General features: G+C 45.8%; 1 protein-coding gene across 3 annotated transcripts in view; it reads left to right on the plus strand.

Moving 5' to 3' along the window:
* SLC2A9 (solute carrier family 2 member 9) overlaps positions 1 to 12,618 on the plus strand; it is a 125,630-nt gene that overhangs the window by 48,943 nt on the left and 64,069 nt on the right. For all 3 annotated transcript variants that reach the window (XM_033105904.1, XM_033105903.1, XM_033105905.1), the window contains one exon: positions 6,811 to 6,956. In XM_033105904.1, the coding sequence (XP_032961795.1) occupies positions 6,811 to 6,956 (146 nt within the window). The remainder of the gene's footprint in view (positions 1 to 6,810; positions 6,957 to 12,618) is intronic.

Raw genomic sequence — 12,618 nt, forward strand, 5'->3', positions numbered from 1 at the left:
GATGGAAGGTCTGCATACTTGTATACTTGTAATACTCAGTGCAATTTTATTTCGCTGTGATAAGGTCCATACACTAAAAGGAATTGTATTCCTACATAGAAAATGAAATTTATAAACTATTCCATTTAAAATATTATAAAAACCCAGTAAATACCCAGGAATAAGTCTAACAAGAAATGTGCAATCCTTCTACACAAAAATATATGAAACATTATGAAGAGAAATTAAAGACAAATAAATGGAGAGGTATTTCATGTTCACAGTTGGGAGACCCAATATTATAAAGATGCCAATTCTCTCTATATTGATGTACAGATGCAGTACAAACCCAGTCACATCCAAGCAGGTTTTATAAAATGAAAATTGAAGGCAGTTTCTAAAATTTATATGGAAATGAGAATTCAGGAGATAATCTTCCAGAAGAAAAACGGGAGAACTTAATCTACTGGATATCAGCACTTATTATAAAGTTATAGTAATTTAGACAGTGTAGATTGATGCAAAGGTAGAAAAATAGGTCAGTGGAATAGAGAGACGTCTGAAGCTGACCCATACAGATGTGGACACTTTCTCTATGGCAAAGATGCAGCTGGAGAGGTGAAGAGAAAGAGTGTATTTTCAATAAATGATGTCAAGTCAGGCAGAGTCCCCAGCGGCTGGGCGTTCCAGATCCCAGCAGGCTGGCGCTCGGCTGTAACTGTGGTCTGTGGGAACAGCTTGGCTAGTCTAATGGGGGCCACAGACTCCAACCGTCGAGCAGAATGTCAATATGCACCTTTGCTTTTGTGCTTGGAAAATTGTATGTGAAGTTTGTTTCAAATGGAATATGTTTCTATGTGCTATATCTTTCTGGAAGCATGGATTCCAGTGGCAATTAGGAAGGAAATAATAACATCAGCAACCATAAACGAACCCCCTTTTTGCTTATATATGGTCATAAGAAATTTCTACAGTTACAGCTTAGGTTATTGTTTCTACAACTTAGCTGTTTTCTGTGAAACAGTAGCTTGTTTTCAGGGGTTGGTATCTGTGTTTTTCTGCTGCCCCTTCTCTTTGGGGAATTGTCTTAGGGATGAAATGCAGAAAGCACAGTCTAGGGTGACAAATGCTGTGTTTATATTGACACTCTGACATTTTAATTCCATTAAAAATGGAATCTGAACACTGCTTTACCCCATGCACAAAATCAACCCCAGGTGAATTGTATTAGGTTGGTGCAAAACTAATTGCGGTTTTTGCAATTATTTTTAATCGTTTAAAGTGCAATTACTTTTGCATCAACCTAAAAGCTTTAAATATGAGGTATAAAACAGTAAGCACTGTAGAAGATAACATAGAATGCTATTTTCACCATCTTAAAATAGGGAAAGATTTCTTAAACATGATAGAAAAAACACTAGTTTAACGTAAAAGATTTGATAAATTGGACTACGTTAAAATTAAGGACTTCTATTCATAAAAAGAATAGAAAGAAAAACCATAGAGAGCAAAAAAATGTTTGCAATGAATGAAATTGACGACGGGCTCCCCAGAATACATTAAGAACTCTTACAAATCAATCAGAGAAAAACAGAAAACCTATTACAAAAATGACTAAGAGATTGAACAGGCATCTACGTAAAATGGCCAATAAATAAATAAAATTGCATTACTAATGAAAGAAATGCAAATTAAAACCACAATGGCTAAAATTAAAAAGACTGAGAATGTCAAATATTGTCAAATATGTGGAGCAGTGAGTATTTCATAATCTCTTATGAAGATGTAAATTGGTACGATAAGTTGGGGAACTTGTCTTCACGAAAATTAACATGCATACATTATGACTGCCATATACGTGTTGCATATATATACATATACACATATTAATATATAAAACATATGTGTAACGACTTCCTTACACATGCACCAAAAGACTTGTACAAGAATGTTTATGGGGCACTATTAGTATTCACCGCAAACTGGAAAGTATTGAGATGTCCATCTGTAGTAGGGTAGGTAAACTGTGGTATACTTACACATTGGAATACTGCACAGCAATGAAAACGAACAAATTAGAACTACATGCCAAAACATGGGTGTGTTTCACATCTGTGTGAAACAGAAAAGAGATGAGACACAAAAGAAAATACATATCCTCTGAGTCCTTATGCCAGTATTAGATGACAGCAGTCAGGCTGGTGGTGACCTCTGGGGAGGAGGGAGAGGACAGTGATGGTGAGGCAGCACGGGGTGGGGGTCTTCTGGGGTGCTGATATTGTAGGTTGATTCTTGACTTGGGTGGGGATTGCACAGGTGAATAGTTTCTGTGATGAGCCATCAAACGGCACACGTCTTATTTATGTAATTTAAAAATGTATGTCATGCTTTAGTTTTCAAAAGCTAAGTCTATATTCAGTGAAATGCTTAGCTTTGCACTGGACTCAGATTGTTCTGCACCCCAATAGAAAAATGCAGGTTTCCCGTTGTCTCTGGAGTATTTCTTTCAGCATCTCTGATGGTCCCTAGAGAATAGTTTCCTCAGTCCCTTCTGCTTTTCATGAGCTGCAAGCGGCTGCTGAAATTGGGCTCTAGGCGGAATCTGGAAGTTAGCTAGCTTTCTGTGGGGGTGTGGACCCCCAGCTGTTCCTCCTGGGCCGTCAGACCACGTACCCTGAGAAAGGCGAAGGGTGCAAGTAGTCCCAGACGTGCTCGGAGATGGGATGTCGATGTTTCAGATGAGAGTCAAAGGCACTCTGCCCTCTGCTCGGATCTCGCCGTCTGCAGCCCCCGTCAGACTAGCCGTGGGGACTGTTCCACACGTTATAACTGAGTGCCAGCGCGCAGGGCTCTGCAATTCCCAACCACTGGCGACCTCACCAACCTCACCCTCTCTGTTGCCTTGGTTAAATGACGGTAGAGCGACAGTGCCTGGGGGACCCGTTCAGTACATGTTGATTGAGCACCTGTCCCGGGCCTGGCATTGTGTTCTCAGGGAACTCCGTTATGGCTGGAGGTGGGAAAACAGACAATAAAGTAAGAACCAAACGAGATACTTTCAGAAAGTGCTAAGTGCCCCGAGGAACACAGGACCGGATGCAGAGAAAGCGTGATGGGAAGGAGCTGATTTCGACAGGTGGTCAGTGAGGAGAGGCGGTAGTTCTTTGTGGTTGCTGTAACAAAGCACCACAAACTGGGGGCAATTATACTCTCAGAGTTCGGGAGGCCGGAAGTCCAAAATCGAGATGTCAGCAGGGTGGGTTTCTCCTGGAGGCTCCGAGGGAGAGTCTGCTTCCTGCCTCTCCCCAGCTTCTGGGGGCAGCCGACAATCCTTGGCAGTCCCTGGCTTGTGGCAGCATCCCTCCACTTTCTCCATCATCTTCACATGACCTTCCGCCCTCTGTGTCTTCACAGGAACACCAGTCATTGGACTTAGGGCCCACCCTCCTTCAGTCTGACCCCACCTGAACTTGATTACGTGGGCAAGGACTTCCAAACTAAGTCACCTGGGAGGAGTGAGACTGAGCTGGGCCAGGAAGGACAGGAGGGAGTCAGCTTATGGAACTGTGAGGGCAGAGGGTTCCAGAGAAACAGAACAGCAAGGGCCGACATCCTACAATCAGAAAGAGCCTGGAGAGTTCAGTAACACTAAGGCTGGGGCACCTGGAGAGGAGGAACTGCTGGGGCTGCGGACCTAGGTCGAGAAAGGCCACGCAGGTGTGGGGGATGCTTCATGCAGCACCACAGGCCTAGGACGACCAATGGGTCTTGTTTGCCTGGGACTCAGGGGGTTCCCAAGACACCCCCTTCCAGTGCTAAAACCAGGACGGTCCCTGGCAAACTAGATTGAGTTGGTCACCCTATGGCCAGCTTTCATGTAGACCACTGCTTTAGCCACCAGTGTCCCATTTTTCGAGGTCATTTCACAACATGCAAGTGAGAAGAGTCGCCGTGTATTGACAGATTACTGTACGCTGGGCACTCGGCTAAGCATATATTCCACATGTGCACAGCACACGTATGAAGGAGGTATTATCACCATGCCCAGCGGCTCCATGCCCTTCCCCACTCCACGCCTCCTCTTTCCTGCCATGTCATTTCCATATTAGTTTCTTGTGAGATGATAATAATTAGCCCCAGTGGGTAGGGGGAGCGTCGGGGCAAGGAAACTGACAGTTTTAAGTGTCTATCAAGTGACCACACGTGAGAGGAGACTTACATGTAGTAATTTCATTCCCACCACAATAGGAATAGACAGCAATTATTACCCTTATTTTACAGATGAGGAAACTGAGGCGAGGAGAAGCTAATTAGCTTGTCCAGGGTCACTGGTGAGAACAGTAGGGCTCTGGGACTGGAATCTTGTGTGTTTCAACCTCTATTGCACTGGTCCCTAAACCACAGCACATGAAATCGATTGGTGGCCAGCCAGTTTGTCCACGAGGCCAGATGTTCCCAATATCTGTATTTTAGATAAAGATTCAAATGTCATCTGGTTTATGTTGTGACTTTTCAGATTATTACTGTCTCTTTGTACCTTACGCGTGTTTGCCTTTCTGGTGAACCAGAAAAAGCTATCCTGGGCCGAGATGCAACAAATGAATGAGATCCTCTGCTTATAAATTGGGCCATGCACCCCCTTCACTAACTTTTTTTTTAGGAAGGGTCTCCCTGAATGCTAGCAACTGGAGTAAATTCAGCTTAGCTTGAACTACACTGATTTATACCTAAAATGTGTTGGGAACTGGGCTAGAGGCACGGGGAGGCCAAGTCAGGAAAGACATTTTTGAGGCCCTCACAATCTGGTGAAAAATTAGACAATAATAGTAAGTGCTAATAATACTAATTTGTACAGCACTTTACAGTGAGTGAAGCACTGAGCATATGTTATTTAACTTTCACAGAAATTATATGAAGTTAGACTCAGTTCTTATCCCCATCTTGTGGACAGAGAAACCGAGGCTGAGGGAAGCTAACACCACCCCCAAGGCCTCACAGCTTGTAAGTTGCAGGACTCAACTGGGAGTCAGTGTGACTCTGGAGGGTGTGGTCTATGTGCTAAACAAGCCATGAATCTGCCTGGGAAAATGCATTTGCAGACATTTATAGGGCGATAATGGACCTGAAGAGCAACCCTACCCAGATATGGGTGGAAACAAGGTTTCTTAAAACTGACGAGGCCTCACGTTATTTCTACTAATAGACCCTCTGTGTAGGCAGTGTATTGTATCTTGCAAAATATTTTTATAACTTTTATTATTTGAAACATCAGTCATAAGCTTCTGAACGTGTAAATTTATCCCAAAGGTTATGAGGTCATATGTGCGTGACTTAGTATATAAAATGCTGTAAAATGAGTACATATAACAGAATCTGCCATAACAAAGTCCCATGATTTCCTTAAATAGGTTCTGTAAAGTGGTGGGAAAAGTTGAAGTTCTAATATCAGAGACCTGATCTATTGGGCAAAATAATCTCTTTGGTCACCTCTGAATGTTACTTGGTGATTTGAAAAGTTACGCAACCTTTCTGTGCCTCAGTTTTCTTCATATTTAGAATGAGGTTAATAATAGTACATATAACTCTCTGAACCACCACCATCACCAGCCACCACCACCACCACCACTGCCATCATCATTACCACCATCCCCATCATCACCACCACCACCACCACCATCACCACCACCACCACCACCACCACTATCACCACCACCTTCATCACCACCACCACCACCACCACCATCACCACCACCACCATCACCACCATCACCATCACCACCACCACCATCACCACCATCACTACCACCACCATCATCACCACCATCACCACTACCACCACCACCATCACCACCATCACCATCACCACCACCACCATCACCACCATCACTACCACCACCATCATCACCACCATCACCACTACCACCACCACCATCACCACCATCACCACCACCACCATCACCACCATCACCACCACCACCACCACCACCACCATCACCACCACCATCACCACCACCACCATCACCACCACCACCATCACCACCATCACTACCACCACCACCATCACCACCACCACCATCACCACCATCACTACCACCACCATCACCACCATCACCACCATCACCACCACCACCATCACCACCATCACCACCACCACCACCACCACCATCACCACCACCACCACCACCCCACCACCACCATCACCACCACCACCATCACCACCATCACTACCACCACCATCATCACCACCATCACCACTACCACCACCACCATCACCACCATCACCACCACCACTACCATCACCACCATCACCACCACCACCATCACCACCACCACCATCACCACCACCACCATCACCACCACCACCATCACCACCATCACTACCACCACCATCATCACCACCATCACCACTACCACCACCACCATCACCACCATCACCACCACCACCACCACCACCACCATCACCACCACCACCATCACCACCATCACTACCACCACCATCATCACCACCATCACCACTACCACCACCACCATCACCACCATCACCATCACCACCATCACCACCACCACCACCATCACCACCACATCATTACTACCACCAGTATCACCATCACCAGCTATTTCCTCTTCTATGAAGTCCACCTTCGCACCATACCTTATGGATTAAATGATACAGTGCATGTTAAAGCATTGGCAGTTTGTACAGAGGTCTGGGAATGGTGCTGTGGCTACAGTGCTATTTTGGTCAGGGTGAAGCAGAGGGAGGTGCCGTGACCAGAGTCTTCCTCCCTCAGAGGAGACAACTCTCTCACAGCCACCATGCTTCCTTCACAGGCATCGCCCTCAGTGCACTTCCCATGTACCTGAGTGAGATCTCACCCAAGGAGATCCGTGGTTCTCTGGGACAGGTGACTGCCATCTTCATCTGTATTGGTGTGTTCACGGGGCAGCTGCTGGGCCTGCCTGAGCTGCTGGGAAAGGTAAGTGTGGCTTCTCGGCCAACCGTGTTTGTTCTCATTCTGTGTCACCATCTCAGCTCCCATGTCCCTTGCAGGACAAAGCTAGTCAGAGGTGAGCCCTTCTTTCAAAAGCCTGACCCTATGTCTTGAAATTTCTGAGCATTCAAGCCCTTTCACTTATTGGAGAAAAGTTGTTGCTGAGTTCTTTTGATTAGGTTTGATTCGGCGGAGGAAGGAACATAAAAATACATAACAAATTCTAACCTTACAGAATGTTCAAATCTACCTATTTCAGAGCTATTGTTAACACCTCAATTAATGTTTAAGTTTTTACTTTGCTTTTACAAACCTATATAGACATACATAGTTTTTTTTAATGGCATCGTGTCATACATTGTTCCACAACTTGCTGTTTTCATGTAATGTATTTAGGGCATCTTTCCAAGATGTTTTGCTTAGTTCTCTCTCACTCTGAGTCTTACCTACATAAATATGTGATTGCACATTCTTAAGTTTTTGGCTGTCTGTGTTGGAAGCAGAAAGGCCTGACTTTGAATCCCAGTTTAACAGTTTACTTGCTGCATGGCCTTGGCAAGGAAGAAGATCTCACCCATGTTGGGGTGGGGTGGGGTGTGATCAAGGAAGGCTTTCCAGAAGAGGTGGCTTCTAAATTGAGCCCTGAAGGGTGAGCAGGAGTTAGGCAGCTAATGATGGGGTTTGGAGGGAACACATTGCAGAAGAAGGGAATGACTAAAGAAAAGCCCTGCAATGGGGAACTGCCCTGTGAAGGAATTGGGAATGGCTTGGGGGCTGAGGGAAGAGCATGCGTGGGGAGCGTGAGACCAGGCACCTGCTCACTGAGCCGACATTGTCCTGGGGAAATAGGGAGCCCTGGGTGGCACTAGAGCAGGGGAGTGACGTGGCCAGATGTCAGTTAAAAAGTGGGTATGCTTTAGGGTGGGAAGGGTGAGGAGGGAGGAGAGAGACCTGGCAGGAGACTGCTGCTATTGGTGCTTGTGGTGCGGCGGGGGAGGGGGGCTGAAGCAGTGCCCTGGGGATAGAGAGGAGGGGTGACCTAAGCCCACAAGACTGGCTGCCTGTACCCCACAAGGATGAGGGAAAGAGAATGGCTAGGATGCCTCCTAGGGCCGCAGAGACATTCCCTTCCCACTTACACAAGAAGGCCAGGATGGAGGGAGGAGGTTAAAGCAGGAGTGATGGTCAAATGTCTGTCCTATGCCCTGGAACACTGCACACCTGACCAACCCCTGCTTTGTGGGAGGAATCCGGGCAGGAGGAGGCAGGGGGTGGCTGCAGTGGAAATAAACGAAAGCTGGCAGATGTGCACATCACGCCGAGCTTACGTAACATATGTACTCGTTATGCCGTGGAAATCCTCACAGTGACTTTGTGAGCATCTCATATTGACAGCCAAGGAAATGGAAGCAGAGAGAGCTGAGGTACAGAACTAACTAGGTGAACAGTATTGGAGCTGAAACCAGAACCTGGTCGTCTGCTTTCCGACCTACCTCTGGGGCGCGTCTGACTCAGCGAAGAACGGGACATGCAGGCTTCTCTGGGGATGTGAGGAGGAGTCGGACACCAGTTGTGATGCATGGGTTCTTTCCTCACATCAAGCAATTCTCCAACACCATCTGGGTGTCTTACAGTTCAGCTCGGTTCTGGCAGTAGCTGGACATAGCGTCAGGTCCCACAGGTGAAGGGCTCAGTCCCATAAGACTGCCCCCATTTCACATGCCAACGGCAAGTCCAGGTTGTCACTGGGCCTTCTGCCCAACTGGCTATTAATCAGGGGTTCCTACGGCCTCCTCCTTGGGTTACATTAATTTGCTAGAATAGCTCACAGAACTCAGGAGACCAGTTCACTTATTAGATTACTGGTTGATTATAAAAGGCTGTAACTCAGGACTGACAGATGAAGGAGACACGGGGTGAGGTGTGAGGGAGGGGACATGGAGCGCCCAGGACCTCTCCGGGTGAACCATTTTCCAGCACCTCCCCGTGTTCACCAGCCCAGAAGCTCTCCAAACCCCACCCTTTTGGGTTTTTAGAGAGGTGTCGTTACATAGGCATGGAGGATTAGATTATGGCAATTGGCGACTGAGTCGACCTCCAGCCCCTCTCCTGTCCTTGAACTTCGGGGTGTCCCAATCACCCGGTTGGTTCCCTTAGCATCCAGCCCCCTTCCTTAGGTGTGGTCCACAAGTCACCTCATTCACTAAACTCAGGTGTGGTTGAAAGGGGTTTGTTATATTAATAACTATCAAGACACCTCATCACTTAGGAAATTCTAAGGGATTCAGGAGCTCTTCCAGAAAGGGAAGGAAGAACAAATATATGTTTCTTGTTATAAATCACAATAGCACCATAAGGGGGATTCAGGGTCCCATTGTGCCCGAGCCTTACTAACCCTACAGCCACCTCCTGCCTCATTCAGGGATGGTTTTATAAGCTGAGGAACCAAACGTGGTGGCCACATGATGATAGGATAATGGGAGCTGGTTGGCATTTATCCTTTAAAAATTATTTTGGAATATTTTGCTTTTTTTTTTTTTAAAGATTTTATTGGGGAAGGGGCACAGGACTTTATTGGGGAACAGTGTGTACTTCCAGGCCTTTTTTCCAAGTCAAGTTGTTGTCCTTTCAATCTTAGTTGTGGAGGGCGCCGTTCAGCTTCAAGTTGTTGTCCTTTCAGTCTTAGTTGTGGAGGGCGCAGCTCAGCTCCAAGTCCAGTTGCTGTTTCTAGTTGCAGGGGGCGCAGCCCACCATCCCTTGCGGGACTCAAGGAATCGAACTGGCAACCTTGTGGTTGAGAGGATGCACTCCAACCAACTGAGCCATCCGGGAGGCAGCTCAGCTCAAGGTGCCATGTTTAATTTTAGTTGCAGGGGTCACTGCCCACCATCCCTTGCAGGACTCGAGGAATTGAACTGGCAACCTTGTGGTTGAGAGCCCACTGGCCCATGTGGGAATCGAACCAGCAGCCTTTGGAGTTAGGAGCACGGAGCTCTTAACCGCCTGAGCCACCGGGCCGGCCCTATTTTGCTGTTTTTATTGGGGCAAATTACACATAACACAAGGTTTACCATTTTAATCATTTTAGAGTGTATAATTCTACAGCATGAAGTATGACTTCTTCTATTTCAGCTGATCCAGGTCACCTCAGAGACACCTGCTTCTGATCTTTTATTATCAACCTCTTGAGGTTATTACAACTGCAATTTATTTTTCTCTTTTGCAAAAACAACTCGCACGTTACCTTTGCAGTTGTCCCATGCATGACAATTTCTATAATTAATGCAAGCGTCTTTCTACCAAAGCAAAGTTCCACACTAAAGAGATTCTTTTGCCTTTTGTTTTGAAACATATTTTAAAATCCAAAAATAAACATTATGTATGTGACAATAAAACCAATATAAGAACTACAACTTAGCTCTTTAAACATAAAATATATATTTTAAAGTCAATGAACAATACTGTTGTTATCCATCGGAGTAAAAAGGAAATAAACATCTGCCTCAACAGAGCTAAGCTTTTTCTTTTTTGAGATAGTTTCCAATTGCTCATCACTCGTCAACGTCCTCTTTTGTAAATCAGTATCCGGCCAATTCTGCTACTTGGGTCCTGTCTTCGTGCATTCAGCCTACTGTAACAAATACCACAGACTGGGTGGTTTGTAAACAACAGAAATTTGTTCCTCTCAGTTCTGCAGGCTGGAAGTCAGAGATCAGGTGCCAGCACGGTCAGGTTTTTGTGAGGACCCTCTTCCTGCCTTGTAAGTGGTCATCTTCTCGCTGTGTTCTCACGAAGGGGAGAGAGATCATCTCTCCCTTCTCTTCTCATAAGGGCACTGATCCCATTCATGAGGGCCCCACCCTCATGACCTAATCACCTCCCAAAGGCCACACCTCCTAATTCTATAACCTTGAGGGTTAGGATTTTAACATATGAATTGGGGGTGGGGGGACAAAGACATTCAGTCCTTAACAGGTCCCAGGTCTTTCTTGATCCTCTGTCTTCTCTCTTCATTCACTCTTCCATTCAGCACATTTGCTGATCACTGAGTCGGATGCTGGAGCTGCAGCTGTGAGCTACGGAGAAAGGAATGCGGGCCAGCCAAGGCCGGGGAGATGGCGCTGGTCCAGTGGAGAGAAGCTAAGAGCTTGGATTAGGGTGATGGCTGTGGGCGCGGAGACAGGTGGATAAGATTGAGTGGTGGGAAGCGGTGTCTGTGGGAGGAGGAGTCCAGGATAACTCCTGCTGGCCGCACATCAGCCAGGTAGAATGGGGTACCAGATGCTAAGGTAGCCCTGGAGGAGAAGCAGCTTTGCAGCAGACAAGATGACGAGGTCACTGAGATGAACTGCCCAAGTCACAGAGTGGCTTGCAGGTAGAGCTGATTCAAGGACTGTCTCCGTGCAACAGTGGGGCTCATAAACACGATGCTGACCAAGGGGCACAGTGCCCTCGCCCACCCTCTGATTGGAGCCAGCTGGGAAGGAGTGGAGTCTGTCTCTGCTCCTTAGATGGATTTTCCCAGATAGTCTGGGAGCTGGTTGGGAGGACATGTGAGTAACTCAGTCAATGTCTGGTTTTCACATCCGTGCTCCAGGGCATTGGGCTTCTGGTCCAGGAAAGAACATCAGTGGGACATTTTCATTCACCTCTGGGGATTTGCCACGTTCTGGCCAAATGAGATCCCTAGTTAGTCACTAAGTGTCAGAATTTCATTTTCTCCATATTAATCTTATTTCTCATTGACCTTCAAAGACAGAGACAACTGAGCTTGTAAAAAGATTAAAGAGAAAAACGGTGCTTCAGTGCAGGTAATAGCTTTGAAATGCAGAGGCTGCAGGAAGTAGCAAGAAGGCTTTAGAGGAAGCCGCCAGAAGGCTTTAGAAGGAAATAAATGTAGGAATTAATGCTGGTGCCGTGAGTTTAATCAAAGCCACACTGTAAACATTGTGGAGGTTTAATGCCTATGGGACATCTTATGCTTCCAAAGGATATTTTTAAAAACTTATTAATTAGCTATTTCTCCTGCAATGATAAAAAAGAAAGGAACTTAGATGAAAATTGTAGGCAAAAGTGTGGGTACACACGGGAACAACTTGGGGGCATGAATGAATGATTTCAAGTGCCTGAAAGAACATCCGGTCTGGATGCGGTGTCAGGCCAGGGAAAGAAGTGGGAGCTCAGAGTTCTAATCATTGTTCTAATGGCGGCACACTTCCCATATGACTTAGGTCCATTTTGTCCCTTTATTTAGTTGTCACTAAATATAAAAATATTTAGTGCTCAGCTTAGAACATTTGGGAAATACGTAAAGGAAGTAAAGCCACTTGAAATTCTGCCGTATTTTTTTTTGGGGGGGGCAGGCACTTTTAATATTTTGGTCTATTTCTTTCTGTTTCTATGTATCTCTTGTGCAATAGAAATAATACTGGCTTAGCTTTGTGTCTTGCTTTAAAGAAATCACTTACCATCGTATCAAAATCAGTTCTCTATATCACTTTGTAAACACACACTTTTAAAATAGTATCAGCATCATGTTCCATCACGCAGGTGCGCTGTAAGTACTGTCCATTATCGAATGCCTTTCTGAATTTCCACTGACATGAATAATATTGAAACAAATATCTCCTTTGTAAATCCCTGAACT

This window comes from Rhinolophus ferrumequinum, chromosome 5 (assembly GCF_004115265.2).
Source record: "Rhinolophus ferrumequinum isolate MPI-CBG mRhiFer1 chromosome 5, mRhiFer1_v1.p, whole genome shotgun sequence".
In the NCBI taxonomy this organism is placed as follows: domain Eukaryota; kingdom Metazoa; phylum Chordata; class Mammalia; order Chiroptera; family Rhinolophidae; genus Rhinolophus; species Rhinolophus ferrumequinum.